We start from the raw sequence: 24,179 nt of genomic DNA on the forward strand, positions 1-24,179 counted from the left end.
GTCTACCTGTCTACCTGTCCACTTGTTAACCTGTACACCTATTTGCTTATAGTATTCGAATTGGATTGACAAATGTCTATTTTTGCAATATTTTTGCTAGCGTTCCCAAAACCGCTGGAGACCTGTCTTTGAGAAAGTGAAAAAAATTCTTCATTCCATCAACGTACAAGTGAAATATTCCCCATTATCAAACATATTTTCACTTATAATTAGATCCTTATTTTATTCCTTTAGCCAATAATATCTGCTTCTTTCTTAAAATTACCACAAATGAATGTTTGGAATTAATTTCCTCTGTCGTGTTCTATGTGTTTTCATACGATATCTGTGTTTACCATCTGTTGTATATTGCTTGTTGTAACGTTTATTTCATTTCGAGCAAGGTCGTACATTTTCCCAGGACATCTCTTATCTTTCTCTGCGCCTCTGATACATTATTGCGACCTCAAAGAAACTATAATGTTGCGCCAGATTCTCGCAATCTATGAGAGAAAGTTTATAAGAAAATACTGGGTACCAAGAAAATTGGGGAAAATGCAAAATTAGGAAAAACTAGCTGTAAGTGGAATTCTGTCTTAAGGCAATTAAGGCATCGTGCCTTAAGGCAAATTGCTGGAACTTCCCGTACCAAAAATTATTTTTTTAAAAACGATTAACATTTTTGAAAAAAAATTTACTTAAAAAAAATTAGATTTTTGAGAAACTATAAATTTGACAAAAAATTACTTTTTTTTGAAAAAAAAATTTTTTTTTTGAAAAATAATTTTTTTTTTTTGAAAACAAATTTTTTTTGAAAAGAAAAATGTTTTCTTCATTTTGACATATTTTGGAAATTCTGAACTTTTTTTCAAAGCAATCGTACTGCTTGAACTGCATAGAGACATAGAGAAATGTCAAAGCGCGCAAGTGCCGCGCCGTCGTCTAACGCATAAGCATTGGTACGGAACCCATAAAAATGTAAAAAAAAATTATACTTATTGTTAAAATCTCTATAAAATATCTGATAATTTGATGAGCATATGTCTAATGATCATTTTTAACCGCCAAATGGCTCATTTTTTTACTTTTTCCTCCATATCTCCGAAACCGCTAGACCTGCCTTCATGAAAATTTCATTAATTCTTCATCTTGTCAATACAAATGAAATGTTTTTTGAATTATTCACATCGGACGCTCCGTTCTCTTAAAAACTGAGTTACCGTTTTCGGCACTTTTTGCCCCGTATCTTCGGAACGGCTAGACCTGCCTTCGCCAAAAACTAATCAGCACGTCTCCTTATCAATACGAATCGAATGTTTTTTGAATTATTCAAATCGGTTGATCCGTGTTCCCGAAATCGTCGACGAAAATTTGTATCCGCACATACATACACACACATACATACATACATACACGCACACACACACACACACATACATCTATTTTTTCTAAGGTATGCCAAAATATTCAGAAACCTCTGAAACGTAAAGATATATAAAAATTTTCATTTTCGATTTTTTTGCGATTACTATAACTTGCCCTACGGGAAGTTAATGAATGGTAAATTTTTCTTCCAATGATATATAATTTTTAGACAAAAACATCCAATTTTTGCATTGTCAGTGTCATTGTGCAAAACGGTGTCATTTTTCACATATTTTCTATTACCTTATTAAAGTTTACAAGCAGGTTTTAGCATGAATCTCAAACATTATGGAATCAATTCTCCGATAACATAGAAATCTTATGGTGATGCTGTTACGGATCTATTTTTGTATGAATTGTTTGTAAAGAAACTGTCAGAAACTATGTATCCGAGATGCAATTAGGCGTTTTACACATAGAACCTAACTTCACGTATGTGTTATGAAGTTGACATCAGAAAGATGCACTTATGAGAATATTGTTATTTGACGTTTGTACGTTTTGTAGGTTAGGTTTTATGTGTAGAACGCCTGATTGCACAGCAAATACATAGTTTTTTGAAAGCTTGTTACGACCAACTCATACAAACGTAGACCCTAAGTAGTTTCTAAGTTTAGTCTAAGGTCATATTGCAATATATTGGTTTATGGCATGTGTTGCAAAAAATTTGAAATAAAAATAAAAAATTTACCACAAACCAAAGATAGGAAAGTTTGTAGTTGGCGTTCTAGGTTGTACAAGAATGTTTGATTGAAAATTCTAAAAAAAAGTAACTACATCCACATCAATGGCATCAGGACATGAGTTGCAAATCGAATAGACAGTCTAATCGAAGAGATTTTTTTTCTTAATCAATTTCCACAATGTATTAGACTCTTGTTATTTAATAATTATTTTTTTTGCATATATAGAGTCAAAAAATTTTGAAAAAAGTACTCGATTTTTTGTTACAAAATTAAATATGTAGGTGGTGATGTAGATGTTATCACAAAATTAAAAACGTAGATGGTGGTTAAAATATTATAAGGTTGTCAAATATCTCCCTTCCGCCTTTTTGTATTATAAACCAAGAGCAAAAAAGCGGAAGGGAGATATTTGACTCCCTTCCGCTTAAAATATATATTATAAATATATTTGTGTGAATATATGTAATTTAAAGAAAGCTCATTTTTATAGATACCAGTGATATATGAACAATTATAAAATTCATAAACAGTTTTAAATGATCATCTTAGATTATTATGATAAACATCATATGCAGATTCTGTGATGCTTGAAACTTTATCTTTGTTCATTAATTTAAATTATACTTATATAATTTTTAAGTTGGTTTTACTTGTTTTGTAGGAAATGAAAACATATGTTATATGATATGACATTGCATGATACGATGTAGTAAAGCTTCTGAACTATATCCATTTCCAGGCGATTTAAAAATTGTATCATACTTGAAAAAATTTCTTTATGTTTATTTTATGGCCGGTAAAGTCAACTGGATTTTATATCATTTTAAAGTAGAAGCAAAATAAATTGATTACTCTTTAGTGAAAATATAGTGGAATGCAACAGCAACGTATTGATTATATATAATATATACACACACACACATATATATATATACATACATATATATATATATATATATATATATATATATATATATATATATATAAATCACAAATAACTGATACATTCCATATCAAGTAACAATCTTCATGTAACGATTGAAATATAATATCTAGCCAGAGAAACTAAAAACTGAAGATCTATAAATTATTTTTTACTTGAACTCTTTCAATTTTATGATTTTATGATATTAATTTAACTGAAATACATGTTACATATTTTTTAATATTTATTTAATAACGATTATTTATTTTCTGCGATCAATTTTCATTTTACGCGGAATATATTGCATTAATATTGCTATTTAACGCAAATCGAAAACAATTAAATTGCTGTTCAAAATAGATAATAACGAAATAGTAATTTAATCAGTATTATAATTGTAAATATAGCTTATATAGGGTACGTTGCATTTATGCTTTGTGGTTAACCAAATGTTTATATTATTAATATTATTATTTGATTCTATTTGTGGTCGAACTGAATGCGTAAATGTAATAATGTCTATATGTAAAAGAAAGGTGAAACTGGGAAATTTATTTATTGCAGGGGAGACTAGGTACGGTTGTGCCACTTTTTTTGATTAGCAATAATTTTGTTAGTTTACCAGTTAGCTGGGAGAAAAATGGTAATTTGAACATTTGTTTACTGAATTACTGTCTTACGGTTGTGCCAGACTTGGCAAAATAAGTTACAAATCAATAGCTTTAAACACCAAAATGGTTTATAACGGATTTCATTCAAGCTTATGAATATAATATAACAATATACAATAAAACATAATTTTTTAAAGTTAACAAGAATTTTTTTTGAAATCTAATTTTTTTTGTATTAATTAAACTTTCCCTTTCTTTTCTCTTTCGTATTTGATCTTAGTTTTTTTTTTAAACTCTGTTTTATTTAGCAATCAGAAATACATAAAGATTCCTATAAGCTAGATAGACAATATTTGAAAGGGATGTCTAGGAAGAACTCCAATGTGATCTTCTTAGTTTATCGATTGATATGATAATCATCAATTTTAATAATAATTTGATAATTCTGATAATGTTATATTGATGCTGATCTAAGATTAAGTCTAAAGGTCATTGACGTTTCAATCTTCTTGTTTCTATGATCTTAGTCAAGTTAGATTTTTCTTTATCTGTCGAATTTTCACCAGAAAAGGACAAGACGCGCAAAATTACATGTCACAACCGTACCCAACGCACACTTTTGAAAACAAATTATTGTTGTAACTGAGATAAATTATCCACGCAAAAACTAATTGCTGGTAATTAACTGCTAATGTTCAACTTACAACAAAATAACAAACAAAATGATCTATCTCTATACAAGTAAAAGTTACTTTTAAAAGAAATCGAATAAAAACTTACTTTTGATCCTTTGTCTTTATAAGCAATGCGGTCTACAGATAATGTTAATGCAGGGCGCTGACTAAATACAATAATGGAAACTTGTTCGAACAAACATACTTCAACTTTTTTCCTTTGGACCCTACCTCAAAATCAGTATAGTTTAGCTGCTACGACGACTGTCAATACCGTACCCTGGCACGATCGTATCCAGTCTCCTCTACATTTTATTTCAATTTAAAACAGTTTTCACAGTAAATTGAAAATCTAAATAGTGAGACTGGTTTAATTTGACCTGGCGCCGGAAACATGGCACTCGTAAAATGTCCGATTAAATAAGTTTCGATTAAAATAGTACACATACAAATATTCCCGAAATTTATCTATCGAATTATTATTAATCTGGTGTATTGAACGACCATAATAATGATATTGTGTGTGTCTTCTTACGATCTCTGAGAGTAATTTTCTCCTTACACCACGTCTGCGTATTATTGACTCTGTGAGTACAAAGTGCCAACATATTGTAAGGTCAGGGTCAATAGTAGATGAGCTTTTCTTCTCGGATTTATAGCATATGCATGTGGCGAGATTTTATTTGAATTAGAGATTGCTTTACTACATTTATTGAATTTATTTGTATTGTGGTGATGGCACGTGTGCTCAAATTGAATTTGCTGTAATTTTGTGTATTTTCATAAATTTATAATACGTTTTTGATATCTCTTTCAAATCGGTCGGATGGAAAATGTAGCGCTTTGTTGCCAGTGACTTCCGTGTTGCAGTTGTATGAAATCTTTTATATGTGGAGCTTCTAAATATTTTACACAGTACAAAAAGATTCTTACCGGAACCTAATTATTTGCATTCTCGTACTATTTCTTTTACTATCTGGAGAGCTTTACGGACCGAATTTAAGGTAGACTGATATTTAACCTTACCTTTTTTATACTTTATGATTTAGTCCGTCGGATTAAAAATTAAGCTTCAAAAGCTAAAAGTTTATACCAGTTATTAAATAAAATTTTAAGACATTTAAAATTAATTAGTGCGAGGTTAGATATCAAATTTAAAATAAATTAGTATTATAAATGTAGGATAAGGCGGGGAACAAAAATCCATTTGAGTTCAAGTTATTATACTGTCTTCTTAACTAAATTAATTACATGACAATACATAACATGTACCAAATAAATAACTATTGAACTATGTTCAGTAAAATTCCCAGTTAACTTCTTATTATAAAAACATGTTTCTACAGTATAAATTAAAAAACTTTATTTTCCGTTTTTCGTTTTGGAGATAATGATCTATCCTATATATCGTGAGTGAAATGTGTTAAAAAATGTTGTGTTATTTTTAGGTTTTTACTTTTTTACTAATTTTTGTTAAGTATGAAACTTTGCATAATTTGCATAATTTTCCAATCCAACTTTTGATGGAATTTGCTAAGACACTTCAGTACATTTTTTAAATTCTAGTCTTGATTCTAGAAAATTCGGGTCATTTGTGTCATCAGTTTTGACGAAGGCCTAGAAATGTTATTTATGATTACGGTTCAAGAGTTCAAAAAAAAAAACAAAAACAATGAAAATTAATCATAATAAGCGAAAATGGTCACAGTTTACCAAAAAGCTCTAGGTTGTACTTAAAAGCTCATAACTTTTAAACTGCATGGGATAATTTTTAAAAAAATGTTGCAATCAATACTGTCACTTCGTTTAGGTTCATCACCGCCGTATATATTACATCAATTGAATTATTAAATACTTGAATTATCTCTTAAGTTATTTAATTAACCCGTAGAGTGAGTTGTAGTAATGGCAAAAAAATCGAAAATGAAAATTTAATATATCTTTATGTATGTGTGTATGTATGTAGGTATGTGCAGACAGAATATTTTGTCAGTTTTTGGCAAAGGCAGGTCCAGCCAAAAAATTGCCAAAAATGGTAATTCAGTTTTTCAGAGCACAGAGTATCCGATTTGAATGATTCAAAAATCATTTTACTTTGCATTGACGAAATAAAGAACTGATTAAATTTTTGGGACGGCAGGTCCAGTGGTTTCGGAGATCCAGCGAAAATCGCAAAAAATGCCATTTGGCGGTCATAAATGATTATTAGACATATGGGCATCAAATTATCAGATATTTTATAGTGATTTTAATAATTTACAAGAGATTTACAATGCTTAAACGATAGACTACGGCGATTTTTTGAAAAAAATATGTTTTAAAAAAATCTATTTTCCAAAAAGTTCAAGTTTTTTTTCAAAATTCTTAAAAATCTATTTTTTCAAAGTTTCTAAAAATTTTATAGCTTTTCAGCATTACTATACTTGAAGTTCCAACAATTTGTCTTAAGAAAAAAGCCATTTTTCTAGAATTTTACCTGTGAAAACTACTAAATCTTTTGATACAGAAATTTATACACATATAAAGGCATGTGTACGTTGAGAAAATAAATTAAAAAAAACAATGTTTAGAAAATTCCAAGTGTATATATAACCCCTTACGGCACGATATCGTGCACCACTTGTTATTATTTTCAATTGTTTAAAATAATCGTTAAGATATAAATATGTATTATATAATAGCCGGACGATATTTTCCCTTTATATAAAAAAAAAATCGACTCATTAAAGAAAGTCTTATATGAAGTACTATATTTGTCAAATTGCCCCGTATCAATGAAAATCCGATATTATATTATCTCAACAAGTGTTTGTTTTTGTTTTGACGGCCCTAATTCGATCTTAGACTGCTAATTAAAATTGATAATCCCACTTTGATAATTATATCTAGTTTATTGAGACACGTGATATCTTTATAGAGAGTCTCATTATTTTAAGATGTTTACGTAACAATCTAACAATCGCTTTATCTATCGAATTGTGCGCGCCGTTGGGGGTGAAGTGTGCGATCGATAATCGCTCTCAATACACTCTTCAGTTAGTAATTAGTGCCGTCGCTTCTATTCGGTCGAACTTCTTGTCTGATAACGACGCGATTCGTTCTGACCTTGGTATTATGTTACAAACTAAAAAAATATCATTGCCTTTGGAATTTCGGGCTTATGAGTACATATTATGTTCTATGATATCAGATTTCTAAATTAATTGTTTTCTAACCATTTAACTGTGGCGCTCGCATCGAACAGTGCGCATTTTTTGAAGTAAAATTTCTTTAGGCGCGACTAGGGTATAAATCCGTACAAATGCAACGGAAATGCGTTACGCCCGAACTGTATGTTATTTGCTCTCGATAAAATCATTTCAATACGGGTCGATTGTGATTAGTCGTCGTGTAAGTGAATAGAGATCTGTCATTGTATGCGTACCGATATCAACAAGGAAATCGACATAGATAAATAAACATTTGAAAATTACATCGTAGTACAAATCTTGATTTAATGAAAAATGTCTGAATCAGAAGAATAGTTTACTCTGTTCCTTGAAATTAATAAAACAAATTAAACATTTGTGCCGTGTACTGAACGTAAATATTGATTATAAATTATTTCTATATTATTTGTAGTTTCTATAAATCTTTGAAGTTATTAAAATGGAAAATATTTTTAGGCAAGACAGATATTACAGCTGTTCAAAGAATGAGATTCAGCGAAAAAGTAAAAAAAAATACAAGCAGTCAATGAATGTATGTTAATTTTAATGACATGAAGTTCTTCAAACACAATTCTTACATGAATGAGTGAAGTTGCAAAAACAATATTTGTTTAGGCATTATTTAACATAATCCACTGTGTGAACGAATATTATAGAATATATTAATCAGCAATTACTTCATTTCTCTACTAATAAAGTTCATTTCTAAATGCTCATTACAATGGCAAACCGATCATGTGATATTTGAAGTATGACTTTAATTACATTATTGTTTTTAAATATTATACATATTTTTAATGCTATCATAAATATATAATTTATCATTATATAAATGTGTATAATGGCTGACACAAATAAATATGTGCGTCACGAGTGTTACCATATTACTTATAAACATCATCCGAAATTGTTATATGATGTATTTATTTTTACTTAAATGCCATCTTGTACAGTAGCAAATAAGTTTTACTTCAATCGCGTGTGAACCTTACGCGCACTCTTTTTTTGTCGTCCGAATAGATAATGATATTAACTTCCCCGTAGGGTACGTTATAGTATCGCAAAAAAATCGAAAATGAAAATTTTTATATATCTACGTTTCAATGGTTTCTAAACATTTTGGCATACCTTACAAAAAATGAATGTATGTGTTTGTGTGTGTGCGGATACAAATTTTCGTCGACACGTGTTGATTAGTTTTTGGTAAAGGCAGGTCTAGCTGCTTCGAAGATGCAGGGCAAAAAGTGCCAAAAATGGTAATTAATTTTTTGAGAGAATGGAAAATCCGTTTTTTATGATTCAAAAAAATTTTTTTATATGTCTTGACGAAATGAAGAACTGGTGAAATTTTTCGGAAGTCTAGCGACTTCGAAGATCCAATAAAAAAAGTGAAAAAAAAATGCCATTTGGCGGACAAAAATGATCATTAGACATATGCACATCAAATTATCAGGTATTTTATAGAGATTTTAATAATAAGTATGAATTTTGTTTACATTTCTATAAGTCCAGTACACAAAGTTTTCAACAAATTTTAAAGCTTTTTTAAAAATTAATTTTCGGTACGTTCGAAGGCACAATGCCATGCACCACTAGTTTTTTTTTAAATAAACAAGAAGCAGTGTCGCGATGCCGCCGAGAAGGCAATTTGAGCCATTTAGCGAGATTCGGAGCCATACTATATACATGTTTAATGATAATTCGTTCGGTACCATTCACACGAGCATTAACATCAATTATAGACTAATTGACGGCATCAATATTTACAAATCACCTGTACAAATTGCTTGAACAAACTCATTTGCATTATGAATATTTATAATTAAAATCATCTTAAGCACGCACCAAGGAACCAGGGATGGGTGATACGATAATAATATAATGTATCATGGATATAAAATGCTTCTTACTGATTTTATTTAAATGATAATAATAATAATGTATCATGCATATAAAAAAACTTTTTACTAATTTATTTAAATAAATATAAAGTATATAATGCGATTATTCTTATAAAGAAAAAGAATTCAGTTTTCTTATTATCTACTCATATTGAATACATTATATTCAAAACATCTTCATTGGGATTTTTATTTATAAAATGATAGCAAAATAGCTCTGTTCAATGTCATTCATTAAAACTATTAGAGGAAGTATGGATAAAATGGCATGCTTATGTATGTTTTTTTGTAATGAGATATGAAAATATTATGTCAAAAATGATACTTTATTTAATGATATTATAATCGGTCTCAATCGTGTTCACTAAACTTTGATTCATTGACCACCTATAAAATAGTTAAAATACTAACAAAACTAGGAACTGTAATAACATATTTATTACAGAAAAATACAACTAATTACAAAAACCATTTTATTCATATAGTAGGGACAAAATGAAATATATGTTAAGGATACACTGAAATGATAATTTTCAAGAAAGGGGGCGTACGTTAATCATGTGAGGTTTTTAGGGGGGGGGGGGGTGTTGACAAAAATACACAAAATATTACGTGAGGGAGAGAGGGGTATAGTAAGATATCACGTGTATTTATTTTTTACAGTTTTTTTTAAAAAATCCAAACATTTTCAAAAATGATCAAACATTTTATATATTTTTCTCGTAACTAAAAAAACACGTGATGTTTGGTGGGGAAAGGGGTGTAATTTTGATATTACTACGTATCACCTGAAGGGAGGGTCTAAAAATCCTTAAAAAATCGATCAGATGATTAATCGACAAGCCCAAAGCGACTAACAAATGATTCATTTGGCCCTTCTTTATCTTTGATCAGAATGGGAAAAGAAGTCTTTGCAACAAAAGCAAGTCTCTTCACTCTACCGGTAGATTTTTTGGTTTGTTTTTAGCAATTATTTCTTGTTCGGCAGATTTCTATCTGTCATTTTATTCGAAATGGAACGAAAATGAATAATCAATCAAAAATCCATCAAACACTTGATTTTTGCAATTATATTGATTGAAATCACTAGTACTAGTATAAGTTAGTTGAGATAATTACAAATATCAATGAACAGGTTCCCAAAAATTATGAGAAAACACCCTCAAAGTAAAGTTCTCAAGTCAGGAAACAAGTTTGAACTTACTACTGTGACAATGACGCTCAACATCTGACATAATTGTGATTATGGCTCTCTTTATATTATACAGTTGCTGAAACGTTACTAAAACTAACCAAGTTTTAAATAAAGCCACTGTATTATTTTATCCATACATACAATTTTGTCCGTATTTCCCCTACGTAACAATCTGTGTAATATTGTATGAAACGATTAAAGTCAAAATCGGGACTGAAGCAAATTATCGATTTTTTTGCGATTACTATAATTTACCCGATGGTAAGTTAATAATGAAGTAAAAATGGATTAAATCTGTAATATGAATAAATCAAATTAATATATTTATAAAACCAAACATTAAATATAATAGGCACTTCAAAATTGACAACGACTCTGAATTGAGATAAATTGATGAGAACATAAAGTTATTAGAGCGTTCGTCGGACAAATCCATTTAATTTAAAATCTCAAACATACATTTATTTCTATTATAAATAAAAATATTTGAAAACTATTCATTACATCAAAAGCCCGCCAGTAGCCATCTGATTTACTGCCGAGCAATTTCGTACTCCTCTCTGCGCTTTTACTGCATCGCATTAAGCTTTTATGTTCCATCTAAAGGAAGAGAAGGCAGGAAGTTTTTAAAATATATGAAAATTCAACAGCGCCCGGAGTTGTTTATTTGACACGCGATATTAGGTAGATGATGCCTTGGCAACGTCCCAAAATTTGGCAATATACACCTAGCACACGCCCAGTTTAAGTACATGAACTCTGAACCTATATAATTGGATCATGAATTACGTAGTACATAAACGGAACATCATGAGCATAACTCAGCTTCATAATGGTTCTGCAGTTTGAAAGTCAAGTGTTTGATAATATTCAGCGGGAGTAATTAATTGATTAGATAGTTTGAACTGATTTAAAAAAGTAAACAAGTGCACGATCCTACTTACTAGAAGTTTTATTTAAATATCTCGTCAAAAGTTTCATTGTGAAGAGCGAATATAATGCTTTCCAATTCTCTACTATAGACAAGTTTATCACAAGGTTCTTCCATCAGTCGTTATTTTTGGAAAACCTTCCATAATAGAAATCTAATTCCAGGCTCAATTTAATTGCTTTTGTAAATTATCTTTAATCATCTTTATAATTTCTTAGTCCTATAACGCTAAATTTATTGACACGTTTCATATAGAGAAAATATGACTATATAATGACCTTATTGTCTTGTTTTGGTAACGTTTCTGCGACTATATAACATAAAGAAAGCCATAATCACAATCCTGTCAGATGTTGAGCGTCATTGTCTTAGTCTTGTCGCAGTAATCATTTCGAACGCGTTTCGCGCCTTCAAAAGTTTATTTTGAGGGTGTCTCATGTTTTTTGGAGACCTATTTATTGATATTCGTAATTATTTCAATTAAAGTCAATTAACTTATTATGTCGGTACTAGTGATTTCAATTGGAATTCGATTCAATTTCAATTGGATGGAATTTTGATTAATTAATTATTTTGATCGATTTCGGACAAAATAGCATAGTATACAATAGACAAAATGATATAGTATTATTTTACAAGCATTACATATCCAAGAAAAAAAAAACAAAAAGTAACAGCCAATGGTGATTGGCTTTTAACTTCTACTCCAAGTATGAAAGAAATGATTGCTAAAAACAGACCAAAAGATCCACCGATGAAAACAGGAGACTTGCAATTGTTGCAAAACCCTCTTTGTCCTTTCAGAGATTTTACTATGTATGACTTGTACTATTTGGGTACTTCATACTTACCTCATAAGCTAATGTCTCTAGGAGGACAAAATGATTTATTTGTGAACTGCTTTTTTATTTAAGCCCCTGGGAGCAAAAAAATTGAAAATATCCATATTAAGGACCACCCTAATGTACTAAGGTGAACATCTATTTCGCCATATTTTTATATAAAATATAATTTTCGGTTAATCTGCTATATGAAATTTGTTGAAGTTAACGTAGAAAGAAATAATTAAAGGTAATTAGATAATTTCTTTAACAAAAAGTGAGGCTTTTAGTTCAGGAAAAACAATCATAAATATATTATATATTTTCATAAATTATTTTAGAAACATAATAATCAATCTAAAATGATTGACGATATCAAGTTCAACGCAAAAGCATAAAGTACACAAGCAATTGAAACAATGACTTTCAACTTTTATATTATTATTCTTCTGTACTTCTTTCAATTTTTTATTCGCCCGTGAATCTTTTTTCTGAATCCTCTCACTTTCCAACGAATTGTATAGGCAAAATTGTAAGTGCCATATTTATACCCTAATTAAATCAGCGCCGTCTCCACAAAGACTTCGGCATTCAATGAAATAATAATGTTCTTTGTCATTCTTTGTTTGTGAAGCATTTACACATTTATTCTTGAATGTTTTTTCACAAGCTCAATTAGGGCAATTCTTTGTTGCGAGTGGTTTTGGCAGTGAAATATTATGTTTACGATAATTTATAAAAGAGTACGACATAGATCATGTCATAGGAAAATTGCGGAAATTGTACATTTTTAATTTTTGATATTAATTGAAATGAATATAGGAAATATTCAACGTGAAATAGGGAAGTGGTTGAGGATTTTCTTGGCAGTATTATGTATAAATGGATGTACCTCTGTGTGCCTGTATATGTCCTATGCATCCATAAACCATACATCGAATCCATAAACCATACATCGAAAATTTGGGAAACAGTTAGCTAGTAATCCCCGATTTTTGCATATATATTTTGATTGAAACCAAGTGGTTGGGGTTGGCTACCTCGATTCTTTTTTTTATTTTCTTGGTCAATCTTTATTTTTTTATAATACGTTGTTGTGGCCCATCCAGCGACGGTGCCAACAATATGTAGGTTCTTTCTGCTGCTAACAAAGCTGTTACCAATCTGTGGAGGCTGATCAGTAAAACAGACGAAGACGTTTGATATTTTTATATCAACTGAATAATTGAGAATGACTGAATATGATTAACTAAAATACGACTCTATTGATAACTAAAGTACGACTGAACTCATGATTGACTGAAGACTGACTGGACTGGTGAATACGTCATTGAAAGCCTTTTATGTGCTCGCTTTAATGTGAACTCCTAGATAACAATATTTTGCGACTTGTTCAATGTCATGGCAGAGTAATTGTTATTGCGCATTTTTGTTTTGGCAGGGAATTTTATCAACGCTTACAAAGGTTACTTCGAGCATACAATGTTGTAGCAATGTGTAACACAACAAACTGCGTTGTTTGTATTCTGACCGTTATATACTTTATGATATTATTTGTAATTATTATGAATAGGTGCCTATAATACAAACCTATTTGTATCATTATAGTAAAATCACCATTTTTTATCTCGATTTTTGTCAGTAAACACTTATTACTGAATTTTGATTGAGATGCTCTAAGCCTAGGAAAAAACAGCAATGGGTTTTCATTTAATCGTTTACTATAATTATAATTAAAAATGAAATATTCGATGCCCACTATGGGGTAAAAGAAAGGAGATTAATTTTTTTTTGAATATTTTTCGATAGTTGGTTGTTTGATATGTATATGTATTATGTGCTGTGACAATTATTGAAAGTCAAATGTTTCTATGCTTATATGCTTATATATTGCGATGCTGATTGGGATATTTGACTCGATGATACATCTAATTCAGTTCAATTACGAAAGAAACGTGTGCTATTTTCCATCTGGATAACTAGATGTAACAGCAACTCGTGATCGGGTAGAGCTAGTATTTTACATAAACTGATAAAATCTCAATTTTTATTGAATCGATATCGGAAAAATTCCGCTCTTAAAACTTGTATACTAGTTTAGTTTAAAAGTTCAAAGAAATATAATGAGTTGTCAAGTCACTATTAAAGTTTATGAACTATAAATAGATTACTAGACCAATGTACCTTCATTTACTTTTGTATTATTAATAATATTGATTTCGGTCTTTAGAAGATTTTTTCTGGAAAATACTGTGTAGCTGAATGGTAGGAAATTACGGTAGATAATGGATTTTCTACCGTTTAAATGATGTGTATAATAAATGTTTTTGATAATAGTTTGGTCATCTATCTGTAGAAAATCGTTCGAACAACTTTTTGTCGAGATTTGTTTTTTAGTATTAAATTAAAAGTAATCAATATCGGATAATTGAGATTTAATAACCGTTTATAATAATTGGTTTATGTTTCAGGTTGAAGCTGGTGACATAATTCTTAAGGTCAATGAAACGGACGTGCATCTATTCAGTACCAAAGAAGGTGAGTTTTTTTCTATTATAATTTCACAAATCGTATATGAAAGAAATGTGTAATATTCCATTATAATATACTATACTATGGTGGTTAATACAAATTAATATAAATTTTAATAAACCTGATTGGGAAAAAGCTTAAACCGATAACTGATTCTGGATCCGTTACTCACTTTAGCCAACTTGATATCAAGCAGTAGTAATATCAGATTTTTACTTGAGATGAAAATCTCAAATATTATTAGGAGAATTTAGATTTTCGGTGAATTGCTTTAATATATATTATTATATGTATTAGAAATAATACTCACTATTATAAATATATCTAATATAACCTGTATAAAAAGGGAATGGTCAACTATCGGGTTGCTTCCAGCAAAAATAACTTATATTACACTTAGTTCTGACTGATGTTTAAATATTTAAAAAAAATCAAACCGATGGTTTTTGTAACTAATTTACCATTTTATGTCGTTCAATAGTATTTATGCAAAACTTGCCAACCATGAAATTTTTCCATATTTAATAAAAATACTAACATATTTTTTATATTTCCTTCAAAATAAAATTTACATTAAAATGAATGCATTTATATTTCTATAAATTTTTTATAAGTGTTGAAAAAACTATGAATTGTTATATTTCTATAAAAATTCCTATGTTTATTATTTTTATTATTAAAATTTTATTTATACATGTAATTAATGTATTACTACAATAAAAGAAATTCCATGATCTCATAATCGATGTGGAAGTACATAGTATTTTTTTATTCAATTATTTAAAAAAAAGACAGATTGTAATTTATAAAAGCAAATAAAAAATAATTAAAAGGCAATTTATTGAATATATATCGCACCAAGGATATATTATTATTATTATTGATGAAAATTTACTTACCAATTTAATTAGTATGATGTAATGTTTAGTGTTTTTAGTTTAATATTACTATGAAAACAATTTACAACAAATTTGAAGATCTTATTAATTTTTTATCATTATCAATACATATTTTTAATTTACTGGCTAATACTAAGTTAATTTTTTTTTATAATGATTATAGCTTTTCACATTTATTAGTTAAATTAAATTGTAATTTAAAAAAAAAATAATAGTTTATACTGATTAGTTCCCTTTGTCGAATATCCATCTCCAATTCTTTTCTATAGGTCGCACAACATTGTTATAGATATATAATTCAGATCAAGTTTTTATTCGAAAATAAATCTATTTTGAATCATCGGAAAGGTCAGAGCTCGAAACAAAAAATGCAACCAATCAATATTTTCCCAACATTTAGGAAAACTTGTTTCATGTATCTATTATTAGAATGATTTATTATGCTGATGGTAGAATACGAGTAGAACGATTTGAATAATATCAGTTATCTTGATTTGATTTTTATTCATGTTTTTTGGAAACGGTGAAATGTGTAATTTCAATTTGTGAGTTACAAAATTGCGATTTTTATCTAACGTTTGATTGTTTTTCTGAGAAGACTAGTTGTTTTCCTGAATTATAATAGGTTAAATTCTGAAACTTTCGTTTATAGAGTATAAGCTTTTGGCTTATAACTTTGGATGAATCGTTTGTGTTACAATTTTGTAATTTGAATATATTAGTTCTCAGTATAGAATAGAGCGGGTCACAAAGGTTCAATTTGACTTTGAGCAATTATGTTGAGAAAATCAAACCAATTATATCACAACAAATAACACATGAAACACATAATTATCTGACTATGTTCAGTAAAACTCCCAGCTAATTCATTGTTGAAAAAATGTATTTTTTTAAATATGTTACAGGGCAAACAGGTGCGACGTCTTATTTTAAATTTTAAAAGAATTATACGAAATAATAGCTACATTTTTCAAGCTATGCAAAATATAAATTTCATGAACAAAAATAAAACTCTATATAACCTTGATTTTGTCAAGAATGTTCATCAGCAGAGTTGGAATAACTATTTATTTAATTTATCTCTTATAAAATAGTTTTTTTTAACTTTATTTACATTTTTATTTACTATTTTTTCATTGTTTACACCTTTGACAGGGTAAAGGTTTAGTTAGTCTTTTTTCTTCACCTACGTGTAAGCTTTTATAGAGGTCATTAAAAAACTGTTGAATCTAACTTAAAAATAACAATACACCTTATAAAATATTTAAATAACGTAGGCTTAAAAATTATATTGAGGTATCATAAATCTTTTGCCCTTTACTTTCAAATATTGTTGTTAAAAAATTCCAACTTTACTTGTATTTGAAATATCGGCGGTGGACCTTTATACACGCTGCACCTTTCATTAAAATTGCAAATACAAAAATTATAATTGATAATTCAATGAAGTATCTCAAATTCGATCTTTGTCATTTTGTACTTTGTTTTCAACAATTAAAAATATGGGAAAAATAACATTAAATTGGTAAATATTCAAATATAATAAAATTATATGGTTAAAGTGTTTGACAGAAAGTGTGATCACATTATTGTATTTTTTTTATCTTATAAATAAGTGATTGTAAGGAACTTTTAGTGAATGAACTCAATTCGCACTTTATTGTATATTTATGAGATTATTTCCATTGATAAATCTCTTATGTTGTTTACTCGTATTTATACTAGCCATTTCTCTTTGGAACTTTTTTGGGCTTTGTGATTTTGTAATCGGATTTTGTTAGGACATCTTTGGATTATATGATTTTTGTTTTGTGTTATTTCTAAGATTTCATCTTCTACTATATATAATATGATTTTGGCTATATAAAATGGCTTGTTTTATTCGGAATTCACTCCGAGAAGATTACAGATTTACATTTAAAATTATGTATCCAATATTTTTTATGTTTTATTATACAAGGCTTTTATATGTGATAATTTAATTATTTAAATTCTTTTAACGTATTACTTGTTCAGAACATTAATTTGTAATTTAATTCTTTCTATACGCAAATGTGCAAAAATTAATTAAAATATCCCGCGGCCACGTTAATTCATTTTAAACCATCTCTATTAATTCAGAGCTTATTCACATTTTTAATCTTTATGTATAAAGTAGCATATTAAGTTTGTAATATTTATGTAACGATAAATTGATTTTCAGTACTATTTTATTATTTGAATATAGATATAATATTAAACTAAATTGGATTAAGATATAATTTTATAACACCTGCGAGCTCTTCACTAAATAAAAGTTTAATTAAGATTTTTGAATAGGGGAGCTAGAGGCTTGTTGTACATTTAATACAAATAAAATATACAGTGTGTCCTGTAACAAAATTTACATGTGTTCACATCTTACAAACTATACATTCTAGAGGAATGCGAAGAATGATTCCACCCAATCTTTTTCTCTTGAATCTGTATATAATTCTTCTATGTTACAATTACCACAAGGTTTTGTTTCAACTATCCCCAGGTGTGATTTTCTTACATTAATCAAAATAGCTATTCAAACAATTTAGCAATCACAAAAGTTGTTACATATTATCAAAGGTTGAAAAATTTCAAACAAAACTTGTGGTGTGCATGGCATCGTGCCTTAAGGCAAGTTGCTAACTTTCCGTACCAAAAAAAAATACACAAAATGTGTACACAATATTAAAATCTCTATAAAATATCTGATAATTTGATGTAAATATGCCCAATAAATATTTTTGACCGCCAAATGGCATTTTTTAAACTTATTTTTATTGAGAGTCCATAACCGTTGGACTTGCCTTTCCAAAAACTTAATTAGTTCTTCATCTTGTCAATACAAGTAAAATGTTTTTTGAATTATTAAAATCGGACGCTCCGTTCTCTTAAAAACTGAGTTATCGTTTTTGGCACTTTTTGCCCCGTATCTTCGGAACGGCTAGATCTGTCTTCGCCAAAAACTATTCAGCACGTTTCCTTATGAATACGAATCGAATGTTTTTTGAATTACTCAAATCGGTTGATCCGTCTTTCCGAAATCGTCGACGAAAATTTGTATCCGCACACACACACATACATAAATTTTTTCTAAGGTATGCCAAAATGTTCAAGAACCTTTGAAACGTGAAGATATATAAAAATTTTCATTTTCGATTTTTTGGGATTATTATAACTTGCCCTACGGGAAGTTAATAATTTCGATTTTTATTAATATAATATTATACTCCTGAATTCTCTATAATGTGTACAATCTACAATGACAGTTGTCGCAGAAATACTAAATCAAATGATAATAAAAAAACAAATTCTAGTTTGACTAAATAAACTAAATCATATTTATTAATAAAAACTATTAATAAAGTAATAAAAGAAAAAAGCAAAAAATACCACGAAAAAATACCACGTTACCCAACCAAATATTTAAAAGAATTAGGTGAGGAATCTCCTACTCGAAGATTGAAAAAAAATTGCCATACGATCTTAAGTGAAATGTCAACAAATTAAAAAAAAAGAGATATCTCATAGGAGATTAACTATTTAAATTCATTTACACCCAGCATATTGTCTTAAAAATTATATTATTTTGATTGGTAATAAATCTATGCAAAAAAAAGTGCGTGTGTTCGCAATTAACGTGCACGCGGTATCGTTTTCCTTTCCGGCAATTCAGTCTGCGCACCAGTACCAATATCATGAAACAAAAGAGCATCCAACAAGTTCTATTGGACGTTTCTAAACTGATGTCAAAAGTTTATATATCATAAATTGCGTACATTATTTATCGTTCGAAACGAAAATGGAAGATAAGCAAGATTTGAGCGCTACTAGCAGCAAGACTGAACAAAAAGGCCGCAAAAACATATATAAAGGTCCCTACATAAATTACCGAATGTACATGTCGCGAAAGGAGGGTACCCGAGAACCAATATTTAGGTGCGACAGGTGTGATTTCGCGACCGAGGACGTGTGCCTGATGAAACATCATGCTATCATGGAAAAATACAGTTCGAAGGAAATTAGATGTGTCCATTGTCATAAGATGTTTGAGAACCAGGAGGATTTGTCTGCACATCTTGCAATCAGTAGCGAGAAGAAGGCTTGTCCATTCTAAAGAAGCATGCACTTATCGATGGCACCAGCCCTTGCTCAAGGACTCGCAAAACACTCAATAATCGGCAGAAGTTGTGACTTGATTAATGATTTTGTATTGAGCCATGATGTATTTGTTTAATTGTTAAAATACATATCAATCTGTTCTCCAAATTGTTTTTTTTTCTTCTATTTTTTTAAATTTTATCATCTATCTCTTATACCCAACATGCAGGTAAAAAAAACAGTGTAAAACCATTTAGACAATCTATACTATTTAGATACAATACGATTTTCAATTCATATATAATATACTTATAATACCTATAATTGTATAAATTAAATTCAACACATTTCTTTTCATCCATTTCGGGTTTTTAAGATGTATTTTATGTAAGCGTGGACGTCAGCTGTAATCAATATACGAAACATACGAACATGCATAAACAATAAGAATGAATAAAATATTCCATGTAAAAATTGAAATAGTAATACTAAGAATTAATAAATAATGAATGTTGAAACAATTTTGGAAATTATAAAAAATCAAAGTCGTAATTGTAGAACATGAAATTCAATGCTAAAATGTATACAGAAAAAAGATACATACATACATATAGTGTAGTAACTTACAAAAAAATATTTCAACACAAAAATACAAACTTAAAAACACTATTATATATATATATATATATATATATATATATATATTAAAAGAAAACTAAAAAACTACAATAAATTAATGTGAATAAGAAGGCTTGTGAAACTTTCTCGATTAGTGTTTATGGTGAAACATTAAACTATGCACTGGAAAAACTTCAAAATATAATAAATTATTACTTTATTATTACTTATTTTTACTAATTCTTTAAAATCTATTAATTACTTATATTACAACTTTATAATACTATTTCTTGTTATCGATGCCAATGTATGTAACTAAATTCAATTTTCTAGTTCTACAACATATATTTTTACTGTATTTTCAATTTACTTAAAAATTATATTATTTTTCTATTTCTATACTATTTAATTTTAGAATTTTCTATTTTAGAATATTAAACTATCTATATCAAATCATATCCTATGCTCTTCATTTTTACTCGAGTGTTCATCGAAGAAAACTCTACATATCGATAATCTCATATTCACTGATTTTATCCAATATTAAAAATTTAATTTTTAGTTCCACTGAGTTTAAGAAGATTAATGATTAATTTTAATGCTTTGTTTTTGAAATACTAATTTTATCTTTTTGAAAGTAATTTTAAATTTTGGGCTCATTTAACGACTACTACTAAGTTCAGTAAGGAAAACTTTGCTTGTTTTGGATCAAATATTTCAATTTGATTTAAATTTTATATCTCTAATCAAGGTTTTTCGATTCAAAATTTTATCATGATGTATATTAAATAAATATTCTTGAATTAATTTTCTAATGAACTACTCTATGAAATCTATGAAAATTGTATTTAGATTTTAGTTCGCAATGTCTTGTATTTATATGCTTTTCCATATATGTGAGTCTAAACTTAAATTTATTAAATTAACATTAGATTTTGGATAAATGATCAATTCTATATTTAATTTATTTTATTTCAGTTTTTGCATTATGTTAGATATGTGCTGTTTCTTTGATATTTCGAGATTACAGGGTGGCTGATATGTATTGCAACCAATTTCAGACCGCTATTATTTCTAAACCGCTCATCAGGCAGATGACAGATTTATTCCAGTGATTGTTCATTTAACTGTTTACAAGCGTACAAAAGCATTTTGATCTATTGCATTCAGAAAAAAAGTTATTCGTGATGGAAGTCAAGCGTGATAGTGCGATTGCTTCATACTTGGCTGAAAAATCTTAGGTGGCTATATTTCGAGCCCTCCAGTATTTAAATGCGAACAAATATTTTGTTTCTCGTACCATATCTCGTAACCGTGATACACTTAGTGTTGCACCGCGTCCAAAAAGTGGACGAAAAAAAACACTAACAACTCCAGAAATGATCCAAAAAGTATAGGCAAAAATCAATCGAAATTCGTGTCGCAGTGGTAAAAAAATGGCCCGTGAGCTGAACATATCGCAAAAACGGATGCAACACATATTGAAAAATGAGCTTGAACTAAAGCCATTGAAGATCCAAAAAGTGCAAGAGCTCATCGATGCACAAAAAAAAGTTAGACGGAAAGAAGCGAAGGGGTTGCTTCGCTTGCACGAAAGTGGCTAGTTACCGAATTTGGTTTTCTCAGATGGAAAGTCCTTCCGAATCGAGCAGTTTGTGAACAAACAAAATGATAGGGTTTACTTGCTAAAAAGGTCAGCTAAAATTTGCACCTTCGATTAGCCACCAGAACTCGAGCGCCGCCGACGGTAATGGTGTGAACCACCGTAACGGCCGATGGTGACATTCCGCTCTTATTCATCGACCGTGGGATCAAAATAATTGCCGAAATTATCGGAAAAATGTCTTAAAGGCAGTATTGAAGTCCTGGGTAGACAAAAATTTCGATCGCAGACCATGGACATTCCAACAGGACTCAGCACCATCAAACTCAGCACGCGTCTACCAAAAATGGCTTATAAAAGAGGTTTTTCGCTTCATTTCCATCGCACAATAGCCACCAAAATCTCTGGATCTAAATTTGCTGGACTTTTGTGTCTTGGACATTTTGAAGAGTAAGGTTTGCACTAAAAAATATCTAAGTGTCGATCATCCCAAGAAGGCGCCTCGCCGGGAATGGGCCAAAATATCCCAGGGCCACTTTCGTGCAGCGTGTTATGATTTTTCTGCCGTTTGAAGGCCATAATTCGTGCCAAAAGTGGCCAATTGGAACAAATATAAACTGATTCTAAAATTTGATGTTATTTCTGACATTTTTGCTTTTGAACAATGAAATTTAAAATGAAAATGACAAAGTTATAGCGCTTTACTTTGTTGCAATACATATCAGCCACCCTGTATATCTTTCATGCATTTAATATGTTCCAATTTACAGAAAATTGGTTAAATACTTAATTTATTAAAATGTTATGCGAACTTAAAAAAAAATCCTATTAAGGGGAAAGTGTTATGCCATCCCCCGGATTCATCCATTATTATAGACCAACATTTGGTAACACAAAAGGATTGGTGACACCGAATCCTGTTATTTTGTCAATATAAGTCTCAATTATATTGTGATATTCTGTCTGAATATCATAAATATATTTTCAATTTCAATAAATGTGTACGTTTTAAAGTATCTTTATTTACATCAAAATTATTACTAGTGTCAAATTGGCACTACAATATTGAAATATTTTTCCTCCTAAAGGGTTCAAAGGATTTTTTTAGCTTAAGACATTTTTTTGGTTTTTCGAAAAATTTACAGTGTACAGTGTACAGTCAAAAATACTAAATGAGGGAGCGATTCTGCCGCATAACAGCCAAATGTTATGGCAAGGCTATGTTATGAAGAACTTCCCATATAAATTTGTTCTGAATATTGACAAAAGCTATGGGGTTGCTGGGCAGTCAGGCGTATTGCTCAGGTTGTCAGAAAGAAAACCTAAAAAAACGATGTTGGATAACAGGGTCTTTCTGACTCGGCTTTATAACATACGAGTGACGTTGTAGTTTATACGTAAAACGCCTGAATGCATAGCAAATACATGACATTTTGACAGTATTCAGTATGATTCAGTACCATAATGCATGGAACTTGGACCGTAACATCGCCTTGTCATAACATTTGTCTGTTATGCGGCAGAGTCGGTCCTTGAGTATCACAACTAGAAAGGACAACTAATGAGAACTACACACACACATACATAATTTTTTTGTAAGGTATGCCAAAATGTTCTTTGAAAAGTAAAGATATGCAAAAATTTTCAATTTCGACTTACTCTACGACAAGTTAATAATTATAAATATTACTTGAAAATCTACTGTAATATTTGTAATCAATATATTTATTTCAAGAGCAGAAATCGTATTATATTGATGACTGATCAACCTAAAAAAGTGATTAATCGAATCGCTGGAAATTTATCGGAGCAGAAAGGGCGACAACATTCCATTTAGCGACCGACAAGTTCAAAGTGAAACGACGGCGGTGATTTATTGGCGTCATCGAGACTTATAAAACGTTTTCTGCGGTGAAAGTGTGCGAATGGCGTTAGATTTTATTGAAATATTTACAATGCACCATTTGCAAGCGATTAACCCTTTTCTGCACGAATTAATTATAAAAGTATTGGTTTAGGCGAATTGTTGAATTTCACGTTTTATTATGGTAGAT

The 24,179-nt window shown here is 29.5% G+C and overlaps 1 protein-coding gene across 2 annotated transcripts in view; it reads left to right on the plus strand.

Moving 5' to 3' along the window:
- The window catches only part of LOC113376787, a 481,471-nt gene that overhangs the window by 419,505 nt on the left and 37,787 nt on the right, over positions 1-24,179 (plus strand). For both annotated transcript variants that reach the window (XM_026616843.1, XM_026616844.1), the window contains exon 2: positions 14,829-14,895. In XM_026616843.1, coding sequence (XP_026472628.1) covers positions 14,829-14,895 — 67 coding nt within the window. The remainder of the gene's footprint in view (positions 1-14,828; positions 14,896-24,179) is intronic.

The sequence above is a fragment of the Ctenocephalides felis genome, unplaced genomic scaffold, assembly GCF_003426905.1.
Source record: "Ctenocephalides felis isolate EL2017-DRISC unplaced genomic scaffold, ASM342690v1 CF-g0.4_SCAFFOLD_01886, whole genome shotgun sequence".
Taxonomy (NCBI): Eukaryota; Metazoa; Arthropoda; class Insecta; order Siphonaptera; family Pulicidae; genus Ctenocephalides; species Ctenocephalides felis.